This window comes from Spea bombifrons, chromosome 5, assembly GCF_027358695.1.
Source record: "Spea bombifrons isolate aSpeBom1 chromosome 5, aSpeBom1.2.pri, whole genome shotgun sequence".
In the NCBI taxonomy this organism is placed as follows: domain Eukaryota; kingdom Metazoa; phylum Chordata; class Amphibia; order Anura; family Pelobatidae; genus Spea; species Spea bombifrons.
Window position 1 is genome coordinate 58,767,245 of NC_071091.1, and position 26,448 is coordinate 58,793,692.

Genomic DNA, 26,448 nt, shown 5'->3' on the forward strand with positions numbered 1-26,448 from the left:
TAAGCCTACTGTTTACATGAGGTCAGGCCTTGTAATTTGTACCAAAACGTTGGACTTATTAAGGATGATGGCCTTCATCATCGAGTGGATTTGGGGCTCTCTACATTAAACAGCTGCTCTGCCCTCTGCAATTGTAACTTGGTTTAAGGAAACAAGCATAAATCAGCTATTTTTATTGAACTTAATTTAATAAATTACCAAAAATAGTTCAGTACGTAATTAGATAATAAACTCAGTAACTGCTAACTGAAGAATGACAGAACAGATTAATTTCCTAGTACAAAATAGAAATAACTGGAGTCGATTATGTGAAACCATCAAATGTTCTTCTTTTTCATGAATATTTTTATAGTCATTATTTTGAAATAGTTTAAATGAAATGCTAATTTTAATTTCCCTTCCAGTGCATTTGTGTTATCTTTACTTTGCTAATTCTAACATAATTTGTAATTGTAATCAGAATTCTCCACCGCATGGAGACTCAAGAGGCATTTATAGAAGTGTATGAGATGAGCCCACATAATGAGAAACATTCACACAATAATGCTGGGGTCCGTTCACCAAAGTTGAAAGGGTTTACCCAACTGAACTTGCATAGCCCCCGTGCAGAAATGTGGGTATTCAATGAGATATGGGTATAATTATGTGTCTTTCTTATACCCTTTGGGTGCCAAGGTGGTGGACAGTGATTATTAATGGCCACCTTTCTTGGGGGATTTAGAGGAAGGGGATAAGTAGGGTATTATTTTATTTTGATTTTTAAAATATTGTTAACCCCTTTAGCATAGGGGATAGGGCAGAGGAAGAAGCACAAGTGACATATTGGCCCATCAAAAGGGCTAACCCACTGAGCAATGGATGGGAGTAGGGGTATAGGTAGGATCCATCAGCTGTTTACTTTTATTTAGAATGAATATCTGCCATTTTTATGACAGATGTATATCCACAAAAATAATTATATATATACCGTATATATATATAATACAAACATTATTAAAAGAAGTATACTGTTATTATTTTATTCAATGCTCACATCATTCTTTCTCTCTCGCTTTCTGAATTAAGGGTCACTCAAGACCATATTCTCTTTTGCTATTTCTGCATTATCAGCACTATTTAATCCCCCTGCTATCTATCTATCTATCTATCTATCTATCTATCTATCTATATCTATCTATCTATCTATCTATCTTCTCTATCCATCTATCCATCTGTATACTGTATGTCTGCCGTATTTAAACATTTTCTAGTAACTTGCTCTCCCTTCCACAGAATATACAATCGTCATCTGTTTTTTATTCACTAACAGCTGAACTGACAGTAATGCAGCTTTCCAATAAAACACTTTATATGTCCCACTTCTATGACAAGGTCTGCAGAGCTGCCATCCAGCAGTATGTAGGTCAAAACTGTGACCCAACTTATCTACTCTACAACTGCAGAGTGAAAGCAGCCATCTTGTGTCATCTTTTATAGCCCATTAATATTCACTAGTGTAGGCAGACAGCACATGCTGGACAACTTAATGTCCTGATCAATCTTCTGTATTGAGCATTACAGAGAAATAACACGGCACGTGCCTTACCTGCTGCTGTTTGTGATGTAGATGTGCAAATTTCCATAGAGGGATATCCTTCGCCGACGAAAGTATTACATTAATGGCTTTGTTTACAGCACTCTGAGAAATAAATAGTAAACACATATAAAGTACATCAATTATGGTTTGAAACAAAGGGGCAGAAAAAGTGCTGTAATGCATCCCATATCCAAAACATCCATGAAGAGTATTCATGTACATGCCCCCTTCCACCCAGCAGCCATTTTCCAATCTATCAAGCGAAGAATGGCCTTTTTTAGGTTTTGTTTATAGCATTTGTTTTTCCATCTCCCATCCCACTGGACGTGGAATGGGTTGTGGATGCCTCCTTAGAACAAATTCTTACCATTTTGCACACAAGACAAAGGCAGTGGGATGTACTTACTGCCTCCACTTGTTAATATGGGGTCCTTGGGGCTCCTCTTTTTTGAAGGTTTTTAATTTTTACATTGTTTTTTAAGGGGACTGAGGGTTGTTAATAATATGCCTCCTCTTGAGGAGAAATCTGCGCATTTGAAAATTTTCATGAATTCTGAAGTTGTTTTTCAACTTGTATTAACTTGATCCTGCTGCAGTAAAGTTGGCACAAGTTAAGTATAGTTGAAGTTATAAATGCTTATCAACCATTAATGAATGGAAGCATTTATGCCTACGTTCAGGACCACATGAAATCTCAGGAAGATTCCCAAGTACAGCCTAAATAAAACTACTCTTGGGAATTTGTAAGTGTCAAGGAATGAACCCGCTGAGTGAATCGATTCACACAGCATCTAAACATCACGTGAGTTCAGTCTGCATTGATTTTAGTGCAGAACAACCTACAGAGAACTTCATAACTGGAATGGTAACAATTTTTCCTCAAGCAGTTGGTTTGACTTCACAACAGACACAAATGTTTCCTGCAAGAAGGACTGATATAGTAAATCAGAGATAATGCACTAGAATCAATGAAGCTTGGTAGCTTGGGTATTTCTTAATCCAACTCTGTGCTTCCAAACCTCTGTAGGATGTAGCATTTCAACTGTGCACAAAATGAATTTCCATAAGAGAGAAAGGGCTGAAGTTAGTTGTGGTAGGTGTGCTACCCTAGAGGTTTGGTACTTTTGTGAGGCAACAGAACAGAGTTACATTTAAAAGTTCCTTTACTATTCCTTACTTGTATATCTTCCAGGCTTGGCCTCATGACAACATTTGGAATAGCGAGCTGAATTTCAGCTTTAAACAGCGGAGTTGAGCCATGATCTGTTGTAAGCTTCGTTGTCTGGTACTTAGAGCTGGTGGTGTGCAAGCGACGCTTTAAGGCATCTAATGAAACTTTGGTACCTAGAAAAAAAAATATGTGTTTGACCACTTGAAAACCCCACCTGGAAAGCAGTACAGCTAACCAATATGTATTGATACCAAATCACTAGCCTCCTACTATGCATTTTAGTGTTTCATGCCATCGTTTAACATCTGATCCATAGCATTTTAGAAAACAGCATGATTTTAGGAAGAAGTACATGATTAGACTGATTTAGGTTAACTAAAAGTTCATTTCTAAAATGAGCATGCCTTTTTATCTATGGATAAAACCAGATAATATTCTACAATGCACAGTGCTACGGCATTAAATCTTCATTTTTTTTACACTGGGTGACTCGTGACCACACATATCTAGAGTTAGTAATACAGATTATAATAATCTTATTTCAGGAAGATCCCCTTGGAAACTAAAGGCAGTTTAATCAATGCAATACATTTAATGCAAATGTTCACAGACGACATAATAAGAGAATGAATAACAGGACCTACATTTGACCAGTGAATCGGTATTCTTCTGACACAAGTGCCCTATTGCATTATAGTAGCTACAGGAAAGACACTCCTGGCAGCGAGTTTTTAACTTTGTATCAAGATGCGCACAGGCAAACGAATCCTACAACACAAGATATGACACAAGAGATTATTGGATACACGCACACTGCCTGCAAGGTATAGCAAAAGGTTTGATATATTGAAGTAGTGGTGTACCTAAGAGGTAGCGGGCACTATTATCATCATATATGAGTGTCCTGATGCTTACTGCATGCTAACTACCTCTCCTTTTACTACACGCATGATGAGGTTGGTGTAAGCACCTTTCCCTGGTGGCACATGTATATGTTTGCGTGAGATCTGTTACTCGGGTGACAAAGATCTCTGTCCACAACCCCCAGTATGAGAATCAGGTCAGAATATGGCCAAACAGAGACACAGATTTCCTGCTACCCAGCACTCTCTATCCTATATAATCTAGTAGAGAAATGTCCTTGTATTTTCTTACACCAGTATTATAACCTGATTGCTTAAACTGTTTTATTACTTTTCTATTTCAATTATCCCCTCTATGCACCATATAATTGTGATTATAGTGTGGCAGACAAAGTCACATGTATAATGGTGGAATTACCACCAACCAGTGAGGCATATGGGTGGAGATAGAGTTCTATATTTCTATATTTGTAGTGTAGAACAAACATGAGACTACGTGAATGCAAATAAAAATTCCACCTTCCCACCTTAGGTCAAAAACAGTCGGATCCATGAATTAGTATAGCGAGAGAATGAGAACATAAAACCGTTACCTGTAGACTATTTCTATCAGCTGGTTTCATTTTACTTTTCAGTGTATCAATCATTTCATACAAACAGAGCTCCACTTGTTTGCTCTGCCTGGAAAACAAAGATGCAGAGTGATTTTATAAGAAGAGATACATCTTGGAGTCCACGATATCGCCTGAGAATGATACTAGCATTTGAAGATTCCTCGCAGTCAGCTTTTGTTCTATTGTTATCTAGTTGGATACCTGTCTGGCTGCACCAACTGGACAACTTTAATGCAGACACAAGGCTGTTAGTTAATGGACAGTGCTAACAAGTAATCAAGTACCATTGCCAAATAGCTTCTTCAAAATGACTGGACCGAAAGCAATAGTAGGTGATAAAAACATACTTGATCAGTATCTCAGAAAGTTAGTATATCTTTTGTGAAAGTCACTACTACTTGCTACACAAAGCATTCAATTAATCCAATCCAGAGCAAACCTACGTGCACAAGGTCTCCGCAGCCTCTGCTACGACTTTTTCTGTCCCCTCCAGGAAAGCGGAAACAGCAACGGTGTTATCTTCTGGTAGATCCACCAATGAAGTTTCAGAGATGCCCTGCAGCAACTTCTCGATACGGCAGTCCAGGGTGTCAGATGCTTCCTTGCAGATCTGTTCTACTTGTTTCAGGTTTCTGTAGACATTTGCAATATCTGTATGAATGAAAAAGGGAAAAAAACATGTTTACTTAATACATGAATACAAGAATAAAGCAACAATTACATGTAGTGATGCGTATATAAATATCAGTTTAAAGTTTGGCTGGGTATGTCCAAGGCACTTCCTAATACGAAGTGCGAAAGAACCTGGAGACCTTCAGCTGGACACAAGGTATAAGAAACATACAATGTTACTACAGATAAGAACCATACGGCCCATCTAGTCATCCTTGTTTTTTTCCATTGTAAAATGAACCAAAATGTAAATAAGTTGAGGAGCAAAGTAGAAGCAATAATTTGACCCAACATGTCTTTAGTTCTTACATTTGTCAATGTTCAGGGAGGTCCAAGAGAGTTGCGTCAAGCCTGGTGACAGAGCTTCTTCAATTTCTGTGATAAACGGCAGCATCAGTGGCTTCAGCAGTACAGGGATCCCATTATAAAATGTCTTGTAGTCCTGCAACATATCTTGTAGCCTGAAAACAAAACCTTTGTTAAAGGACCACCCTCTCTCTGTACATTTTACTGCATGCAAATACATGAATGCATTGTTGTTGGCATTGGAATGTGGGACTCCTGTGTTCTGTCCTATTTGCCTCCTCTCTCTGGTAATTAGGATTCCCAGTAGTGCATTATAGTCCACTCTGTTTATTGAGAGTTGGCCTCTCATTAACTTCAATCTCATCTTTATTTAGAAAAAAAATTCACATCAAAATGATGTTTTTAGAGCGCTAAACAATCCTTTCTTGCATATATAAATACTGACATGTCTATAATGCCTAGTTCTTGCAGTTGTAAAGACCAATTATATCTATAGTGTGTGCAGGATAGGTCTTTATAACTTTCTGTTCAAGATCCTTGCACTACTTTTCATAAACCAGTGTATCAAGTACTAATTTCAGCCCTTCTTTTTGTTTCCCACATAGTAACAGTACCATTCAACTTCATCAGAAGTACGCCGCTAGGTGTACATGTTACACATTAGGAAATGTCCCAGTCAGCCAATGGCACTAGTTTTATCCTGTAGTTTCTCACCTACATAGTGATAGAAGAAGTCGCATAGCTCTGAAATCAGTACCCTGAAATTCAGTAGCCCTGAAATTGGAAAGATGCTATGTATTTTCAGTATCGGTCATATATAAGCATAATGCACCAATCTTAATTAAAAAGGCATCACATTAGCGGTGGACAAGCTCAGAACTCCATCTTATGTGAAGGCAGAGCCAAGCTAGACAGGGTAATTCTAGGCATCACATTTGGGCCTATTTTATCACTAAGCCTTCCAAGGTTTAAAAATGAATAAAGTTGTAAAAGAATCTTTTTTAAAACGGTTTTCATTTTGCTTTCGGTTTAGAATGTATTTGGGATCAGGTGGCCATCTTTGACTAAGTATGAGGTGTCTTTTTTCAATTAGGATATAGCACCCTCAACTAGCCACCTCCACGAATATATCCAAAAAAGAAATCTCTGTTTCACCTGCTCCCTTTTCATAACATGAAAATTAAAAGGTTGAACGTGGTTTGACATCGTTGCAGACAGTGCCACACTTCTGGCTTTCTGTCAAGCGCTAAAGCATGTCTAGTTATCCAGTTGATATGAGATTGTGTTTGGCCCCACGGGAAGAATGAGGAGAACAAAAAAAATCAGCAGAGAGATCACAGTTTTCTGCCCAGTGACCTGAAATTAATTATAACACTTAGGGAGGTTTTTATTTGTAAACCTAGTAAGTATAGGTCAGACTTTTTACTGAGAGTCTGCAGCCTTCTTCTCCTTGGTTGCTCATGCCAAATGTAGTGTAAATCAAATACTGCCTGGTGCGTCTCGGTTAGAGGCTGTTGTCTAACTGGAAGAGACTGCAAGTTTGCTTGTGTCTGTAAATTACATAGCCTGGAAGTCCAGTTTCTACGCAGGTGTCCAGTCTGTAAATAAGCATGCGCATGTAACATTCAGATTACTGAGCAACGATCCTCCAAAATGATGAATATTTAACCTGAAGCATCTGTGTCAAGTTTCTTAATGGTGGTAATATTAATAGAGAGAGAAAGAGCGAGAGCAAGAGAGAGAGAGAGAGAGCAAGAGAGCGAGAGAGTGAGAGAGAGAGAGAGAGAGAGAGAGAGAGAGAGAGAGAGAAAAGGAGAAAAAAAGACTCTCTGAACTGGCTTGAGGCATTTTCATTTTCTGGAGTACATTATGTGGAAAGAATGAAATAAGGATGATCATGCAAATAAACCTCCTCATGCATGAAAACATTTCAACAGTAATAGTGTTTAAGGTTAATCAAAGGGTCAGTGATATGGTTATGTAATAATGAGAATTGGGTTTCTGGCAAGGAGACCCTCTGGTTTGAACTGGACTATTAAATCACATAATGTTACTAAAATTACTAACAATGAATAGATTATATAAATTAAATATAATTATATAACTCATACAAACTATGAGTTATATCATTATATAAATTAAATAAAATGATATAACTCATAGTTTGTATCTTACTGAAGAAACAAAACAGGCCTCAGAGACAGTAACTCCCTTATGTCCCCAATTTATCATTAACCCCTGCAGATGATTTTCTAAATTTGAAACTCCAATAATGCTTGCCATGTATTAAAATGTATAATAATGTATCTATTTTGTAAGCTATGCAGAATGTAGAAATTGATGTTTTCAGTTTCTATGGCAATAACCTATTAATGCCTGCTTTTGTGTCACATGGCAATTAAATGTTCCCGCCAAAACAATCTCAATTAGGAACATGTTTTCATAATACCATGAGTTATTTGTGTATTTGGCAATACTAGGAATTATGTTATAATGCTGTATTTAGTGGCAAAAGCATTATTCAAAATTAGCCTAGATGGGTCAAAAGGTTCTTATCTGCAAAGTTTTATTGCAAAGGTTAATTGGAGAATTGGAGGTGAATGTGAGAAAGGGGTTTATTCGTGAGGCAGATAAATACATTAAACTATTACATTGTTGGTTCTGCGTGTTGTATACAACTAGTATATTTTTGTGAAATATCACACCTTCAAGGAAAAAAAGAAAAAAAACAATCTGAGCAGGAGCAGTGTGACATAAATTAATCTGAAAAACAATCTTGTATTCTTTCTCTTTTGTTTGGTTCTAAAGGATGAGACAAATTAATTTCAAGAGCATGGTGCTGGTTTCCAACCAAGACGAAACATAGTCTGTCCTGTAAATATTTAATGAAGCCCTGAGGATAAAAGAAATGTTACTATTTTGTAGCTCTCAATCTAGACAGTTATAGTTGCCCAGAACGTTAAGCTACAGTGTTGAAAAATCATCAAACACTGCCATCTTAAGAAAAATTGATTGGATGGACTTCATTTAAAATGACAAGCTTCCTATGTGTTCAAAATTTTTAAAAACCTATCTCTACTTGTCGTTATCGGTCTGCAAAATAAGATAAACATTTAGGACACCAGGAATTTGCCTCCATAACCGACCGAGCAAAGTAAATGGCAGCAGAGACTCCAACCACATCAAACCAACAACAAAAAAATCAAAGAACCATGGGCGACACGGTCTCAGTGAGATTTATTAAAGCGCCATAGCCCCAGTGAAATAGATTGGGCGGTATTTACCATAACAACAGGTCATGGGCTTGCTGTCCAGGCCTACTTGAGAAATGCTTTATTTATATAGTGTTTGGCTCCAGCCATGCATTCCTGTTTTGCCCATTCCCCAATAAAATTCTGATTGAATATGAGGGATATGTATGGCTGCTCTGTCTCTACAACCTGGCTCCACCATCTAATGACTCCCATAGAGAGCAGGGAACTCCTGGTCAGTTGCCCTGATGAAGGGATGGCTGGGGACTCTCATTTCTGTTTTAAGGGAATTTTCACATGTCATATTTTAATAGACTATTTAAGATAGTCTGGTACCAATCTGTTTGATGGTTGAGGAATATGACATTTTTCATTTTTTCCCATCCATTCAGCTGTCACCCCTTATAATAAAAAAACATACAGAAAAATGTGTGAAAATCTATCTAAACATGGCATTCTTCAGCTTGATTTTACCCAGATTTTTTTTAAAATGTAACAAAAACAATGAATTACATTTTTGGAATTTGAGTTGTACATTGGTAGCATTTTTTTGTATGTTTTGCATTTTTTTTAAATTACATAATTCCTGAGTAAGAGTGCCATGGCATGAGGTGACATTGGGGAAAAAATATAACGGTACTCATTTTGATAAGTGCAATAAATGAATACATAATCCACTATCTCACAAATGACTGAATTTAGCAAATATTTTAGAAAAGAAAAAAACAGAATAGTCACTAGAATTCTGATTGTTTGCTATAGTTTTTTTCAAAACTTTATACATTATCACCTTAATATATTTCACGTTAATATATATCCTAAAATCATATAACTAATGAAGTTGAATAAAAATAACATCCGTCAAAAATTCAAGGGCAATTTATCATATATGCTTACAAAAACACCACCTCAGAATTTAATTATGTCCATTCCTTTCACTTCTCCTTCTCTAAGGTTTGTCATCTGTCCAAGTTAATTTCCAAACCACAGTTTCTATTTTGCTGAATATAAGATCTGTGTGCTTACTTTTGATCCTGTCATTTTCTTGAGTAAATACTTTGTAATTTCTAAAGCTTTTAGGCATGGCAAGAAACATCCGACATCTTTACTTCAAAGGAGTCGGCTTAGAATTTTAAAGAAGAAGAAAAACTAAAAGCAAAGTATATATATATCTAAAGGATATGGCTTTCTTGGGTTTCCTAGTAAATAGTGTGAACAACTTTACATATACATTTATATTTAGCTAATAGTATTTTGCAAATGGTTTATTGTGCATTAGCCTTTTTTTGTCTAAAATGTATTATTATTTACTTGAAGAGGGCATTAGGCTAAAGGGTTTACGTAACCCTGTTTGTTCTTGTTGTGATTTTAATTGTGATTTTAGCAAATCATTAACGTAATCATGACAAGGTCTAGAATTCCAGATGTCTGCATTTTTTAATAGCTATTTTAGTAACAAAACTAGATATGTGAGCAGATGTGGGTTCAGATCAAATGCCTCACTGGACCTGGCGCATCAGAAAAGGAAGATGGCAAGATAGAGCCACCTCAGATAAAATGCCTACTCCATTTTGTTTTTTTTTTGCTCGTAATACAATATAATACATTTATTACTCACTTAATTTGCTGCATTTTAATTTGGTTCTCTCTTGTGGCCATATCAAGTATGACATCTGGTACTTCAAACCCCAGTTTATGTAGGTATTTTGTTTCATATAAGACTTCTAACACCATAGGGTCGAGGTTGACGTACAATTCCTGTGAAAGGAAACACGAATATTATGTTTATTCCCAACAGGCACATTTGTGAAAATATCAGTGATTTCACGTGGCATGCGGTAGAAGTTTAAGTACTGCTTAAAATTAAAGCTATTTTGACATTTTGAATTCACAGAAGAAGCACAAAAGACCAAAGCCCTGTAAATTCTATAAAAAGTACATAGTCATAGCCCTGCAGACCAGCTTCAATAATCCAGATATCTAGAAATTCGTACTATGAAAAGTCATTTGCAACTTTGTCCTGTTCCATAGAAATGTTATTTTATGACCTTTTACGCAGAACACAATCAAAACAGATATTTACAGCGACTGAAGCTACTTGCATTAGACTTGTCAGATGATCTTTACTGCTTGTACATGTTTGTTTGTTTTTTTGGTCCAATTAAATGTATTTCCAACATGCTGGAAGGTTCCTACGCACAGATTTGTTTCATACACTCCACCTTATACATATTTTCCAAAAATCAAATTAACCATTTATATATATATTGTCCATCTCAGGGGACAATGGTTTCCTTTCAACTTATAATAGTATGGGGTGTTGCAAGTGTAGCATAAAGATCGTTCATTAACAAAACATGAAGCCTGCCCATAATGTACCGTGGTGGAGGGCGTCTTTGGAATTGCATTTGTCATGCCACAGAAAGAGAAGGGTGGTATCAACTAAACAAAAACTAATAGGCAAGCTTTTGCACCCACAATCACTGCTAGGTATTCCAGGAGGTGCTCTGGAGGCATGACCCCCATTTGAACCTCCTACCTAACATATAAACTGTTATAGCAAGTGTAAGTCTAGATTTTGGTCAGACTTCACACCTCAAAGCAGATCTGGCCATTATGAGCATCTGTTAAGGAAGCTGTAATTTTTTTTATACATTATAAAGTAGAAGTCCTATTAAACACATGTAACAGGAACATTTTATGTTCATTACTTCCAAAATGTAAGTTTCCAGGCTACTTTCCTAACTATAGAAAATAATATTTTTACTCAAAAAGTCTTTGCTGGTTTTCGTATGCCCCCTTGTGTCAGAATTGGATTCATACTTTCTATTGCATCTCAAGTAATGCAAGATACAACATGATAACACAGTATGTTACTATTAATCTATCTTAGTTTTCCACCAACTTGTTGTGTTACATGTTAATTTTAAAATAATACAATGTTCAAAGGATCCACATGCATCAGGGTTTTTATTCTAAAAATGACTGGAAAAGGAGCATAAAGAGCCTATTACCTTGGTGTCCGGATGTCGTACAAGGAGTGATGCATGCAGCCCGTTTTTGGCTAGTTCTGCACATTTGCACCACCCTCTGTGGTACAAGAGCTCAAACTCCATAAGCACGGATGCCATCTTGTTGTAGTTCCGAATGATCTTTTTCATTTCTAAGCCCTAAAATAAATAAAAACACTTTAGTTAAAGTGTAAGACCTATAAGAGTTATACAAAAATCCCTAGTAACTATAAACTAATGAATTAATACATAAACTATAAATGTTTGTAAGCCAAAGGTCCGATATTAGTGTGTAATCAAGTAATAACCTTTAAAAGTTCTGGTTTCGTTTTGAGGAATTTCATTGGCTGCTCAATTTTTCTGAAGAGTTGACGAGCCCACATAATCTTTCCTGTTATCTAAAGAAAGGAAAAAAAACAAAACTTGAGAAATTGAAGAAATTATACATTTAAATAAAGCTATCTCTTGTGTTATATTTACATACTTACAGGAGGCACATTACGTGGTATTGGTGGATTTTCTTTCTGCTTTTGGTAGAGTTTTCTCACCATGTCCAAATCTCGATTGTATCTTTGTAGCACCACCATGTATTTTTCACCAAAGTCAAGATGGTCCTTGCCGATTCGTTCAAATTTCATCAACAGATTTACCATTTGTTCCGTCTTATGCACATAAAAGTTTAAAAAAGTAACAAAAACCGTCAACGTCAAATTATCAGCTCAATGGGTTACAATAATGACTACATAAATATTGGAATGGTCTTGATTTCAAAGGATTTCTCTTAAACTTTAACTCCTTAAGAGCCAAGGCTATTGTACAACTCTAGGACCAAACGATATTTTGTTATTCAACTACCCATTCACTTAATTTTCCAGAGCAAGCTGCTGCAGCCCTACTACCACAAGGTCACATAACACAAGTTATATGACCTTGCTCAGTGCATCTGTGGCCCTTAACATGTCCTTGGCTTTATACCCCAAACTTATTATAAGTAGGTTCCAGGTATTTCCTTTAATTAATCTTTTGTTCTGTTGAACAGAACAGTGTATTGCAGTTAACACTATTCTGAGAAATCTATGTTGTGACACGATGTGGTGCTCTTTGTTCCACGGCTAGATGCAGACCACCTGGTTGTGAGTGCTCAACTGCTATGAATTAGTCCATAATCTGGGCCAGTTTTTGGAGAAGATCACTCATGCAGCTAGATGCGGCAATCACCTGCTTCTAAAACAGTAAAATTAACTCTGTGAGCCCAATTTGGGGGACAGATACTCCATAGCTCCCATGGCAGTGAGCACCATGTCCTAAGAAGGAAAGGCAGATGATTTAGGACTAGACAGAGCTTATCTGGCAGTAACAAGGATGTTCAATGTGAAGTGATTTAGCTGTCCATCCCTTAAGGTAGGGCGAAAAAGTGAGTTAGACTTTAAGGCAGCATACGTGTTTATTATTGTTGTGATAATATATTGTGTTTACTAAGGTCCATTGAATTGAAGAGGAAGGCTCAGCTTGTCGAGGTTTGTCAAGAGATTGGAGATCATACGAGTATTTTCTGGGCACAACATACTTACAGTCAATGGTTTTTCAAACCAAGAATCCACAAACGCTTGCAGTGACTGGTAAAGCCCCTCAATTTGATTTTTGAACTCCACATAGTCTTTATCAAACTGAAAGAAATACAGTGTGAGCAGAATATGGTTAAGGCTTTGCTGTACTCAAGCAAAATTGGACAGGTCACATCTAAGGCGGTTAAAGTAAGTATTTTTCCTATGAAACCAGTTTGCACATATTGTTTAAAATAGTTCGAACCATAAAGATAATAAAATCTATGCTTTTTACTAGCACAGAAGTTTGATGGGTTCAGCAGGTTGGTCTGCTTCTTGCTAACCTGATAACGTTAATGTTATATCAAACATTTGGGCTTTATTCTCCTTTATAAATCTATAGCTGTTGATCCAACAACGAGCCCTTCTTTTTGTGTTCATCTCATTGTGGTGGGCAGTGAACCTTCCAATGTAGCTTCAGATAACTATGATCAATGCATATCCATACGTGCACCTTACTTATTAATACAAGGTTGGTTATCGTATCTATAGTTTTACATACCTCCTGCCTTCTATGGTCCAATACATCATAAGTCTTTGCTTTGGTGTTGGCAACGATAGTTTGGTAACGGATGCTGATCTTCTCAATTCCCTCAGTTCTAATGTTCTGAAGATCAGCGAGGCTTTCCAAAATATTGCTCATTTCCGATATCTTCTCTAGACGCTTGCAAAAAGTGTCAAGTTTCCCAAATATGTAATTCTCACTGAAATTACAATTGCACAAAAATAGAAGTGATGAGAACATTAAAAAGCAATATTGTAAAATGTGGGTTTTAATAGCTTTACTCATTCTTGAAACTAGATTATTAAAATGTCATCGATCTTATTCTTTTCCGAGATGATAGAATATATTAGCCACTTTTATTGCATTTAATAGAATTATATTTCAGTACTGAACAGAATCATAAGCAAAAATGAAGACGTTTAACAATGTTGTTTTTGTATGCATTTTATTAAGACTTTCCTTAAATCTTGAATAGAGAAAATAAAGCTATAATTCATAAATCAGAGGCAAAATTCAGCATGGTGGAGAAGGAATTTGTATAACATAATATATCGCTAGAAATCGTGGGACCCAAAGTTTATGATTTTCTTGGTTTAGGAGATAGATTTAGAGTCACAAGAGCATTCAAGACCAAATCAATCTCTTCACTGGATATACTGTAAGCACTTGTTTGTTCTAGAAATATGATGGACCATTGAAACATATTCCAAACATCTAAAGTCTATCTAAACCTGCATAAATAATAATAACAAAATATTCTACTCTATTAAGGACAACTTGTAAATCAAACCATTGTGAACAGATGGTTACGCTATATAGTATGAGTTCCAATATACTTTTGTAGGAGGTTTTTTGAAACTGCAATCCGTGGAAGGTCTGCAGAATGTCCTTTTCTATTGATTGCTACAAATAAGTCATGGTTAACTCCACATGAGATCATTTCTGGGTGAGCAAAAAAATATATCCATAACACTTAAACTGTAATGTGTCAAGCTTGTGTTCGCTTGAGAGCAAAGTGTACTGACAATACTAAAGGAAAACTCAAAGCTCCCTAACTGTCCAAATTTCCACGGGGCAGTCCCAGTTTCAATGCACTGTACTCATAAGCTGTCCCACTATTTGTTGGCAGTGGTGATCATGGGCCGGTGGAGGAGATCAGGGGATTCCCTTGACCAGCCCACTGAACTATAAAATAGACAATGGTCTGTGTTTTTGCAGCACATACATTTACAGTAGCGACCTTACAACTTATTCAAGAGGAGCGCCAGGATATAACGTCATATGCCAACATTCTGCATTTTTTTAAAGACCTGTCTCTGACCATGCACCCAGTCCCACCTCTAGACCCACGTACCTCAAATGGAAGTTGCAGGTATGTGGACAGAATATGTACATAAAATCAAGAATTCTGAATCCATCGAACATTTTACTATCCGTAGGCATTTAGAGGACTGCAAGCTATATTATGGTTTAAATTACTTTACCTAAATTCAAATTGTCTTTCATTTGGGGTTTCTTTCAGCTTCTCTTTCACCTTATGGAAGGCAGCTTGATATTGCTCATTCAGATAGGCACATTCCTGGATCCTCTTGAGAAGTTCCTCCCTTAAAAAAAATATACTGTCATTTATTATGTCCACGAAAGACAGGCAATTCCTAGTTGATTTAGTCTGTAAATTATGATTTTGTTTAGAATTTTTAATTTATAGCAGAAATTAATTATGACATACAATAAAAATGGCATAAGGGAAACAAAGGATCACCTCAACCAAGAAGCCACAGAGGCTCAACCTTATTTTTACCCATTTCCTTCATTCTTTGTTGGAGAATGAATGGAGGGAACTGACAAAATGGTCATAAGAACCAGGTATGATTGCCACCCAGGCATAGCTCCCAGGCATCTTGCAGCACTTGGATGGCTCTAGCTGGGTTTAGATGCTTGACTGTTGGTTAGATAGCGATTGCAAATGACTAGGACAGTGTAAAGCATGAATCTTGCAGTTTAATTGGTATGCAGCATACTTCAAGGCAATAACATAATACTCACAGGAACGGTAAGGGCCATTCCTTGCATATCCAAAAAAAACTAGATTTTCAATTATACTAAAAAAAATAACCAGCATTCAAACACAGAAATGCAATTAAGAGACAATGCAGGAATGTCAATTTTAAAACAAAAGACAGAATGGTCTCTTTCTTTGCCATACCTGTCCTGATCCCAGATTTTTGCAACCCCTTGGTTCAGATAGTTCTTGCATGTGCCAACAATTTGATTGGTGACCTTGAGGAAAAGTGATGTCATATGCTCTGAAGTGTTGTAATACTGTGACGTGCTGTAGATCATTCGGATGCTGTTCATTAAACTTGGGATGTGTTCAACCATTGTTGCCTAGAAAGGTGATTTTTTATATATACTTTAATTTACTTTTCTTTAGCCTTCTTTAAATGAAACAACAAATAGATAGATAGAGATAGATAGATAGATAGATAGATAGATAGATAGATAGATAGATAGATAGATAGATAGATAGATAGATAGATAGATAAAACTGCTGTTATCCTGTGTCCTTAATTACTTACGGGTGAAGCTTTTCCAAGAGGACCAAAAAATCTATCAAGAGTGTACAAGTATTTCACATTGTCTTTTGCTTCATTGGCGGCATTCGTAACATTACAATCCTGTAAAAGAATACGAGCGACTTTTAAAAGTTGCATGTTTATAATGCTTATCATTAGTACCTCACTAAATGCTTTTTAATGGTAGTTATGCCGTAATAATACAAAAAAGAATAATATCTCCTGGTCTTCATATTGATGTCATAAAAAAACTCGACATCTTAATGCCAAAATAAGCCAATATTTCTGCAGGTTAAGCTAATATAACTAGTCAAGGATTTAGCTCTAAGGCAGAAATAACTCCATAACGGACATTTATTTAAAGAGGGGCGAAAGCTAAAGTGATTTTATTGCAAGAGTGTTCGTTTACAATAAAACTTTATGAAAGGTTTTATTGAAAAAAAGTACTTCTGCTCTCATTAAATCAAAGAGAGCTACCACTACTTGTACTATTCTAATGAATATATAAATAAACTGCTGCCCTTAAATTTAACTAATGGTTTAGGTCTCTTATAACCCATATGTTTTACCCATACACTGTTTTGTATCAATGGTCCCTAAACCATTATTTATTTTAGACATTTTTACAAAATATGGAACGATTCGCTATAAATTCTACAATAATTAATACAGAAGAAGTAGAGAATTACTTTGTTTCATCTATCTTTAAAACATTGCTGTGTAGTATATTACGCATTAATTAGGCAAAACATCACAGTGAATTTGTTTGGAAATACCGTATGTGTATATTGTTAAAATGTTAAAAAAATACTCGAAAATGTAGTATAGGAGAATAATTTGAAATGCCAAGTCATCTGAAGGAATTAGGCATTAAAGTTGTGAATTAAAATAATCTCCTGGAATATTTCATGAACCATCTAAGGATGGCCGCCTAAGGAAATGTAGGCATGTATGTATATAGTGACAGGAGACAAAAGCGGTGGAATCATTTGATAATTCTGATGATACACCTATTTCTAACAATGCTTCGCCCATTTTAAAATACTCTTCTAGCTTTGAGTGTACCCCACTCTCTTTCAAAATGCCCTTTTCTATGTTTCACCAATAAAGCTTTCTATTAGTGTGATTTAGGGCACTTTAGCCTGTTAACAATAATTCGAGAAATTATTTTTTTCCATATATTACATATATTCATATATATAAAGTGTATGATTTTTTTTTTAATACAAAAAGACGCATTATAGTATGATTTCCTGTGTGAAAAACACAAACCCTCAGGTTCTGAAATATCCACTATTCAACACTATTGAAATGAGAAGGCGATATGAACTAGGATTAACATTGCTAAACCAACTACGCTATCTAACATATTCTGCCAAACATAACAGTAAACATTTCTATACCAGTTCTTTCCACTGTTTGAGAATCCTGGATTTCGCAGCTTGTAGAATGCTGAGAACTTTCTTGACTCGGGGACTTTTTATCTCATCTAAAAGACTGAAGAATAAACAAATGATGAGCAATAGACAGACATAGTTGCTTGGTCATACCCATAATGAAAATCAAGCAGATGGAGTTTTCAGAGTGACACATGGCAGGCTAATATAAAAGTTGATGATTTCCCAGCTGCTACAATAAGAAACCAAAGGAATTGCACCAAATATAAAGAACTAAAGTTTGTCTAAAACTCAAGAACGTGCCTCGCTTTCAACATTAAAAGTCTTATCCACAATTAAGTGCTATTGTGTACAAAGCATATATATATACATAAAAAACCATGTTTAGTTCCATATAGTATGTACATCTTTATGGTGTGTATGGTATATAATATAATATTTATGGTTCTTTAAAATAAGTAATATAAAATGCCCTCACAAATCACACCATGCGGCCAATCTAAACACTTACTGTATGAGCCTTCAATAATCCCAATCCAGTACCATAGCAATAATAAATAATAATAATAAAAACCTGTTAAATGACGACATCCGTGACTTCCAGTGTTCAAGCTCTGCAAAGGGGCCAATGTCATCGGCTTCTTTCCTCATCTGCTCACTCTCAGCAAGGACCTGCTCGATTTGTTTGATCCAAACCATCAACATCTTCTCTAACTTCTCAATGGTTTCACTGTTACCGCCTGGAAGACGACACATACATTGAAGTTAAATATCTAGTGTGACTTTAATGGCCGAATACTAAGAGCAATATTTATTGTTGCACATTGAACACTAATGGAGTACAGCTTTCTTCTCATTCTGTATCAGTGTGTCTTAACATGTGTTTATGTGATTTTGTATTTCGTCTATTTAAATGGTATTGTTCATTTTTACTCTCCCCTATTGGAACAGCTCTGCAGCATCTGTGTAATGTTATGAGAGCAGTTGGAAAAAGTATTTTTTGTAAATGGTGGGTAATCTTTAACATTGAGGACCTCGGGACTTATGGAGTGCATTTGAGCTAGTTCTTTCTTGGGTTATGTCAAATTACATAGGCATTAAGTACCAAAAGACAAATATTCAATAAACAGGGCCACTTCTTCCAATTTGTTAATGAAGAAAAGGAAAGGCCCACTAGAAACTCAAAATGGTAACGATAATATGGGTATAGAAAGCAATTTAGATTTTTTGATGAAATTGCTCCAAACTACTACTAACCTGCATTAAGGAAGTCTGATGGTTCGTTTAAGTTATCGAGGAAATTGCCGACGTCAACTTTCTTAAGTTCGATTTTTCCTTCCAAATTGCTTCTTGCAGATGACAAAGTTGCAACAAATTTATCTAGAGAGTCCAAAAATTCTCGTATTTGTAGATTCTGTAGACCTTCCTTCACGGCTCCCCAGTTCTAAATATTAAAATGAAAATGTCATGAAATCCAGTCTTATAAACACCTTCAAAATAAATAGGCGGGCGGCAAAGCATTGAATACGAAGCACACTGAATGTGAACTACAAACAAAAGTACAAAAAGCATTAAATTCTGATGAGCCATCCCTATTATAAAAACCGGGGTCAACTCACTCCAGAATAGACATGTATTAATGAGCTAATCAATTTAATAAACCTAGCTATATAATTTACTTGACAGGATCCCCATACAGATTGAAACGTACTAAATTTTAGTGTTTGAATATGCCACCAAGTTCCTACTGAGGTTAGTGGATGGATCACTGACAAAGTAATACTACAGGTTATGTCTGATTTCCTCCTAATTAGAGAATATACCTGTATTACATACTACCAGGGAATACATCTATAATTTCCAAAGAAATAATTATCTTGTGATAGGATTCTGTCACATGAGATGACAAAACACACACATTTTGGTGTCCCAGTTGGTTACTTATTTTTCACCCACACAGTAACAATGGATACAGCAATAAAATATGGAGGGCTAAGCAGATAAGTAAGAGAGGAATGGTACTCTCAATAGACTGCAAGCTGTCCTTAAAGGAACTTGTCTTCTAAATTCAACAGTATTTGTGCAAAGAAACAGTAGTGATCCCTGGGGTCATGTATACCCCCATAGAGTAATGTAGCTTGATCTTCTGGCCTTTAAGCAGAAAGTCTCTGAAGCTCCTAGGTGTTTTTAATTTTGCACCCAGATTAGTCCAGGGTCTGGGTGTGTGCACAGGAACGTGTCTAACACAGCACATTATTTTTGAGTAAACCAGAAAATCATGCACCAGACCTTCCCAACTCTTTTCTTTTTCTTTTACTAGCCGCAGCCTTTTAGGGTAGGCGGTGGTATAGGAACTTTAATGACACATAGTCTAGCTGCACATTGTTTTTATGTACTGTGCACATGTGAAGTTTAGTTTTTAACTACTGAAAATGCCCACAGTGGAACCAGAGGATGTGTTTTTTTGGTGAAGGAGAAGTGGTAGCCTCTCTCAGAGGACAGTTCCAGCGACCCTTCCCCTTGTGGAGAAGGGCCAAGAAGATAGACCTTCCAGCTGGCCTTTTGGCCAGGAAGAAAAGGAAGGGCTTGCATTTTCCTTCGGGGAGTGCAACCCTCAAAGATGAAGACTGGGGGATCTGGTGGCTGCCTTGGCCCTTAGGGGCACCGGCACAATTTTCCAGAAGCACTGAATCTTGAAGCTTTCACAAAGAAATAAGTGTAAGCTACTAAAAGTCCTAAGAAGACTTGGAAGAGCTCTGGAGTTATAGTTTATCACAGCTGTAAAAATATACTTAAAGCAGCTCTTCTAGATTGTAAACTCGTTTTAGCAGTTTGAACTGTTTCTGTGAGTCCAAATTGTTATGGGATGTACTGCTTGTTATGTTGTGTTTATCCGTTGTACAGCTCTGTGGAATATGGTGGCTCTATATACTGGTAATTTAATGCTTAATAATAATAATAAATATTTATAACTTTAACCAAGTTTGCAGGATACTGTTGTCTTTAGATATAGATTAGGCTTGACCTCAGGGGAACAGTAAGCTTGCGAGCAGGGCTCTCTTCACCTAATGTATCGGCTTGTCTTAGTCTGTCAATTCTAGTCTTGTCATATCCCTTGAATATATGTATTGTATTAAGCGCTGTGTACATTTTTGGCGCTATACAAATAAAAGATAATAATAATAATAATAACAGGGGCATCAGCATTGTCACATTGTATAGCACACATGGAACTATAACATTTTTTTAATGCTAGTCCTGGATTTATTATAGAAAATCATAGCTGAACAACTTACCTCTTGACATTTAAGTGAAGGCACCAGAACCCGAGCAAGTAAAATTTCCAGGCCTTGCAGAATATTGCCATTTGTGCACTCAAACATACTGAAATTGACCTCCTGAAACAAACAAACAGTTAACCAAGCGCTTACGTTACAAATAATATGGCAACAAAGAAATATGTGAGTTACTCCAGATCAAACAGCAACCTTTTACTTATTATGCATTTGCATTACTTCAATGTTTCAATCCTCAAGGCGATACACAATAAAATATTATGTGCCTGCAACCAAGTGTGCAGAATCAACAATGAAATCACTTCTCGTGTTCCTTTCAGCAACAAAGTATTTGGTTTCTCGAGTTGCAAAACAAAAAGGCTAACGGCTTAATTAAGAGCAGTGCGTCTGCATGAAGAGAAATCAGAAACGTCACATTAATAAATGTCAATCTTGTCAAAAAATATAGATTAAATGACATAAAAAAAAAACAAAGATTATATTGATATGTCATATTGAATTTACAATGGAATAGTTACTTTTATTTACAGTATTGTTGAGAATTAGCATCTAACTTACCTTAGGAGTATTTCCATGGCAGGAAACTCAATTTATACAATTAAAGAAAAACACAGATCAATCTACCTCCTGCACCATTTCCCTACAGCAAGTTTACCCTCATTCTGACAGCAATCTCTTCTTCTTAGACTCGTTGCATTATATATTTTTTATGATAGGATTCAAAAGAGCCCCCTGGAAATCTGCCTTATAGCATTTTGGAAGTGAGTGGGGTATTTTGGGGGGCTTTGGATAGCAGCTAAGATTCTTCTACAAAGATAATTATTTGTTGGGAAGTACCACTCAATCAAGCGTGAGATATGGAGTAAACACAATATTCTGCCCACTCAATTTGAGTACCCGAGATCAAGTACTACTGAGACCCGGTGTCAAATCCAGATATAACAAACACCTTCCCATCAGCTAATAGAAAGAGTCTATAAATCCTCCTCTATGCTTGTGTTTCAAGTCGAAGCAATGATGAGGGGGTAGACGCTCATGCTCACTGTAGTCATGGCTGCAGCCGAGTTACCCCTCATTCTCATTTCCACAGAAACCCCTTCTCTCTATAATCATTTTCCAGCACTTTGCCATTTCCTCAAGAGTGGAGGTTTGCAAGTCGGTGCAAATTCAGGCCTAAATCATTTTGGTCAAATAGCTTTGGTCTGCATGTGAAGAATGTGAGGTCATAGCTGAGCCTTGGTCCTAACTTGGTACTAGCTCAGCTGTAGACATCCCAACCAGCTGGGGCACCTGGATCATCAGGGCACCAGCACACTGGCATGTTCTTCTTAGTGACCACCCCTGGGCCACTTACTAGGAGCAGATAAACCCTACTGGGACTTTGCACTACTTTCCTCTCTTGATATCCATAATCTTTCTTAGAGATCAAAATGTTTTGTGTAAACATACAATAATCGTTTAAAAACATCAGAGAAAAAATGGGTGTAAGGCACCTGAGATTCCTGTCTGGGATGTCATCTGGTCTACGGCCAGCTCAGCTTTGGCTCACTCACCTCTGGTTTTTATTTGGCAAAGAGGCTCTATCGTTTCATTTGCACAATGTTATGTCTACCAGGAACATTTCGGAAACATACTTTTGAGTACTTGGCTAAAAATTGGATTATAGTTTGTCACTTACCTGAGAAATGTTTGCCGTCGTGATCGATTTATCTGTTGTTCTCAAGAAAAAGAGACACGTCCCTGTAAGTCCCTAAATGAAAAGACAGAGCAATTGCAAACAAATGAGTGTGCCTGTTGGGTTCAACAATAAGAGATGGTTTCTGAAGGATGAGGCAAAACACTGGCTCGTGATTTCACAAACAGCAGGTAACAAGGGTAAAAATTGTCTAAGAGTACTTGTGTATTATCCGGGCACCATCTATACTTGTGTGTTATCCGGGTACCCTTTATAGTTGCATATTATCCTGGTGCCACCTATACTTGTATATTATCCCGGCACCATTTTATTTTTATTACAAACCAATTTTGTACCAATTTTAGTTAGATCAGTGGATCAATAAAAAGCTTAATATTGTGATTTTTTTAGTCATATAGTGTTAAAGTGTAAAAGTACCATAAAGCTAGATGGTAAGCTCATTGGCAGGTTTCTCTTGTTGTGTCTGTATGCGTGTATTTGTTATGTATGGGTTAACCACCATATATTTAAATTGTACAGCACTGCATGATTTGTTGGCACTGATTAATAATAATAATAATAATAATAATAAATTCTAAATTGCCACTAGAGGGCACTGATAGTATGTCTGATCTAATTATAATTCCTGAACATGAATTCAAGGCATGAAGCAGGGATATAGAAAGAAAGAAAGAAAGAAAGAAAGAAAGAAAGGAAGGAAGAAAGAAAGAAAGAAAGAAAGAAAGAAAGAAAGAAAGAAAGAAAGAAAGAAAGAAAGAAAGAAAAAAGAAGGAAGGAAGGAAGGAAAGAAAGAAAGGAAGAAAGGAAGAAAGAAAGAAAGAAAGAAAGAAAGAAAGAAAGAAAGAAAATGCCAATTATGTGTACTGCTCTTCTTGCAGGAGAAGCTCACTGGGTTTGAGCCTTCATAAGTCCACTTTAGTGAATAAGCCCCATTGTCAATATCATCGCCCAATATGTAGGTATTGTTATTAACATTTATCAGCAGTGGAATGTCTACGTTATACGTGCAGCATGAGATCTACCTCAGTGGAACCCATCGTAATAAATAGCTTCTTCTGTAGATGTGCATAGGAAGAGTTTAGGTTTGCCCCATCAGACCACATGGAAACATTTGACTTGTTCGGCTAGAGAAAAAAGAAAAAGAAAAAAATTTAAATAAATGACAAAAGCTGCAAAACTAGTATATCTAAGGAGCCATTTTTTTAAAGATATTTTACCTGAGCAACTTCTTGGTAGAAGAATATTAGCTTTTTGGATCCGTTTGGAGCAAAGAAATCCGCCATTAAACTAAACTGCAAGGAAAACACACAGAATGATTAGAATATTTTATACATTGCATATTGTGTTACAGAATAAAGTATATTACAAATCCAAAATGAATGAAGGGAATCTATTATGGGCTACTGGATGGCAGGATATTTACATCAATATACAGTATTATTATAAGAGCCGCGTGACTGATTTTTGGTGATTATTATTCTTTGTGAGATTGCTACTGGGTTCAGGGTGCGTAGTAGCAGTTCCTTGCAATTTTACCTTATCATCGGAAATAAGGAAATCCTCCACTTCATTTTCACCAATGCCAATGCCATCAGCCAGTTTGGAGATTAAATATTTGTGCCTAGCATCCAGCTGTGCTCGTCTCTCATCCTTTGTGACTTTGGCTAACTTGGCCATTTCCTTTCTGGCTTCGTTGGATAACACAACATTCTTCTTCCCTGCGGGCTAAATGACAGAATACATTTTCCAGTTGAACATTCTCCCAATGTTAATAAATTAATATCTTAATGCATATGTTAGTTCATTTTTGGGAATATTTTTTTCAGATCAGACAGAGGAGCATTCTGAATGGATTTTGCTTCACCAGAGTTAGTCACCTAATTAGTTGGTGACTTTGAAGAATAACATTCAGTGATGTACCCTTAACATACAGTTTTAGACATGTGCCTACTCATATAAAATCCAAAATCCAAATCTCTGCACTAAAATGACATTTCGACGTGAAGTATAGAATATGGCAAAATGGTCATGATTAATGGCTACTTACTGGGATCACTGTAGTAGGAGATGAAAGAGTATTGGCTGACCCTGGCGCTAAACTTGGTCTCTTCACAGCTCCCCGCCGCCTGTGACCTTTGACTTCTGTCTCTGTAATAAAGAATGGACAGGAATATGTTCATGCTCAGATATGATCAAACATGGAATCGGACGAATAGACTAATAATAGACTTAATTGTGCTATACCAAGAACATGAACCCTGCAACTGAGATAGATACCACGTAATGTTTGTTCAGTCTCTACAAAACAGTATAGCAGACTATTGTAAGTAATTACGTGTTGTGATATTATCAATACGTTAAACATACCAACAAAAGTAGTAATAGTAGTAGTAATAAAGCTAAAACACGATTATCAAGTTGAAGAATAACCCTCACTGTTTTATTTGCTCATATCTTTGTATTAATGAATTCCTTCCAAGTAGAAGATATCTTGGCTGGAATAGGTCTGATGCACCCAGGGAGGATGTCCTACATGTTCTGCTAGGTCATGTCAGAAATGCCTTTGTTGGTTAAGTGCTGGAAATGTCTGGGTTGATGATTAGTGTAGACGCTGCACACGTAACCTTGATATGTGGATTCCAACAGTGTTAAAACTAAATAGAAGATTGGAGCCCAAAATATAAAGCGAGGCTGCTATCTTTGTACACATCTCCATACCTTACACCAGTGGCTTATGTTGGCCTAGAACAGCCTCCATGCCTTGTAATTTGTTTTAAATTCTCCTAAAACTGCATTGTATACTTTCCTTTTTCTTCTGCAAGATTAATGGAATAAAATTTCTATATTCATATATATATATATATATATATATATTATTTTTTTTTCTATTGCCTTCTCTATATGATATAAAGAGTCAGAGGCTACTTGGTCCCATGTCTGATTATCTAGGTCAGCAACGCTTTGAAGCCACCCGTAGAGGGACTTCTTACAACCATGGTTTATGTTATGCATAATATGAGTTGTCTTGGTAACCTTTAGAAGTTGGCATATCTTATTCCTTAGCCTCTATAATCAAACACCAAGGCTGACACTTTGATTGCGCTTATAAAAGTCACACACTAGTCTATGAGTCATTCCAGACTCTCATTTTTTCCATTATGAATATATTAGATTATTTCCATGTTTAACAATATATTGCAAGCTAGGGGTGCAAGCAACCTTCTTGCCCCTCGCAAGCAATTTGAGGTTTTGTGCGTACAATCGATGGAACGTGTGGAGGCCCAAAAATAACTAGATGGGTTAGAATTATTATTTTTATTGGCTTTACAGATCTCACTTTTTTTTTTATTTTTTTTTAACAATATGCAACTGTATTTTTTATATTTGTCTTTTAAGGAATAAAAAATATGAAAGAGAAAAATCTGGAGTGCAATTCAGTCTATTTTAAGGAGCCCAGATTCTTGTACCCCTGTTTTCCATTTTCAGTGTTTCAAAGCACTTATTGGAATAAATAAGTGATTTCAAGACATTTCCCCAAATTACTAAATAACCAATACACCCATTAAAGAGGAACTGAGTTGCTCAATAATTAAACAATAATTATATACAGGAAGAATTAGTTAATTAAATAGTGGTCCAGAACCACTATGCTAAAAAATAATAGAAATTATAATAGAATATGAATCAGTCGTCCAAAAATGTGTCTTAGTAGGGTGCACGAGAAAACCATATTTGCGTAGGTATATGTAACCGCTTTTTATACAAACCCAAATATTTGGGTTTCTGACCCCCTATGTAGCGAGAACCCTGGCCGATGCCCCTACGAAGAAGGACTGATTGGGGAGAAAAAAAGTGATAGTCTGGGCCAAGGCAGTGCGAATGAATGCTGCTTGCGAGGCGGAGAGTTGTC

General features: G+C 36.4%; 1 protein-coding gene across 1 annotated transcript in view; it reads right to left on the reverse strand.

The window, feature by feature from the left end:
* LOC128496881 (dynein axonemal heavy chain 5-like) overlaps window positions 1-26,448 on the reverse strand; it is a 115,365-nt gene that overhangs the window by 88,120 nt on the left and 797 nt on the right. The window contains exons 2-25 of the mRNA XM_053466699.1: window positions 24,586-24,686; window positions 24,075-24,263; window positions 23,756-23,830; window positions 23,561-23,662; window positions 22,521-22,592; window positions 20,843-20,944; window positions 18,804-18,990; window positions 18,121-18,286; window positions 17,553-17,646; window positions 16,153-16,251; window positions 15,780-15,961; window positions 15,058-15,177; window positions 13,571-13,772; window positions 13,036-13,131; window positions 11,953-12,126; window positions 11,773-11,862; window positions 11,468-11,623; window positions 10,072-10,211; window positions 5,206-5,357; window positions 4,668-4,875; window positions 4,204-4,291; window positions 3,392-3,515; window positions 2,754-2,920; window positions 1,586-1,678 (exon numbers count right to left, since the gene is read on the reverse strand). Coding sequence (XP_053322674.1) covers window positions 1,586-1,678; window positions 2,754-2,920; window positions 3,392-3,515; window positions 4,204-4,291; window positions 4,668-4,875; window positions 5,206-5,357; window positions 10,072-10,211; window positions 11,468-11,623; window positions 11,773-11,862; window positions 11,953-12,126; window positions 13,036-13,131; window positions 13,571-13,772; window positions 15,058-15,177; window positions 15,780-15,961; window positions 16,153-16,251; window positions 17,553-17,646; window positions 18,121-18,286; window positions 18,804-18,990; window positions 20,843-20,944; window positions 22,521-22,592; window positions 23,561-23,662; window positions 23,756-23,830; window positions 24,075-24,263; window positions 24,586-24,686 — 3,179 coding nt within the window. The remainder of the gene's footprint in view (window positions 1-1,585; window positions 1,679-2,753; window positions 2,921-3,391; window positions 3,516-4,203; window positions 4,292-4,667; window positions 4,876-5,205; window positions 5,358-10,071; window positions 10,212-11,467; window positions 11,624-11,772; window positions 11,863-11,952; window positions 12,127-13,035; window positions 13,132-13,570; window positions 13,773-15,057; window positions 15,178-15,779; window positions 15,962-16,152; window positions 16,252-17,552; window positions 17,647-18,120; window positions 18,287-18,803; window positions 18,991-20,842; window positions 20,945-22,520; window positions 22,593-23,560; window positions 23,663-23,755; window positions 23,831-24,074; window positions 24,264-24,585; window positions 24,687-26,448) is intronic.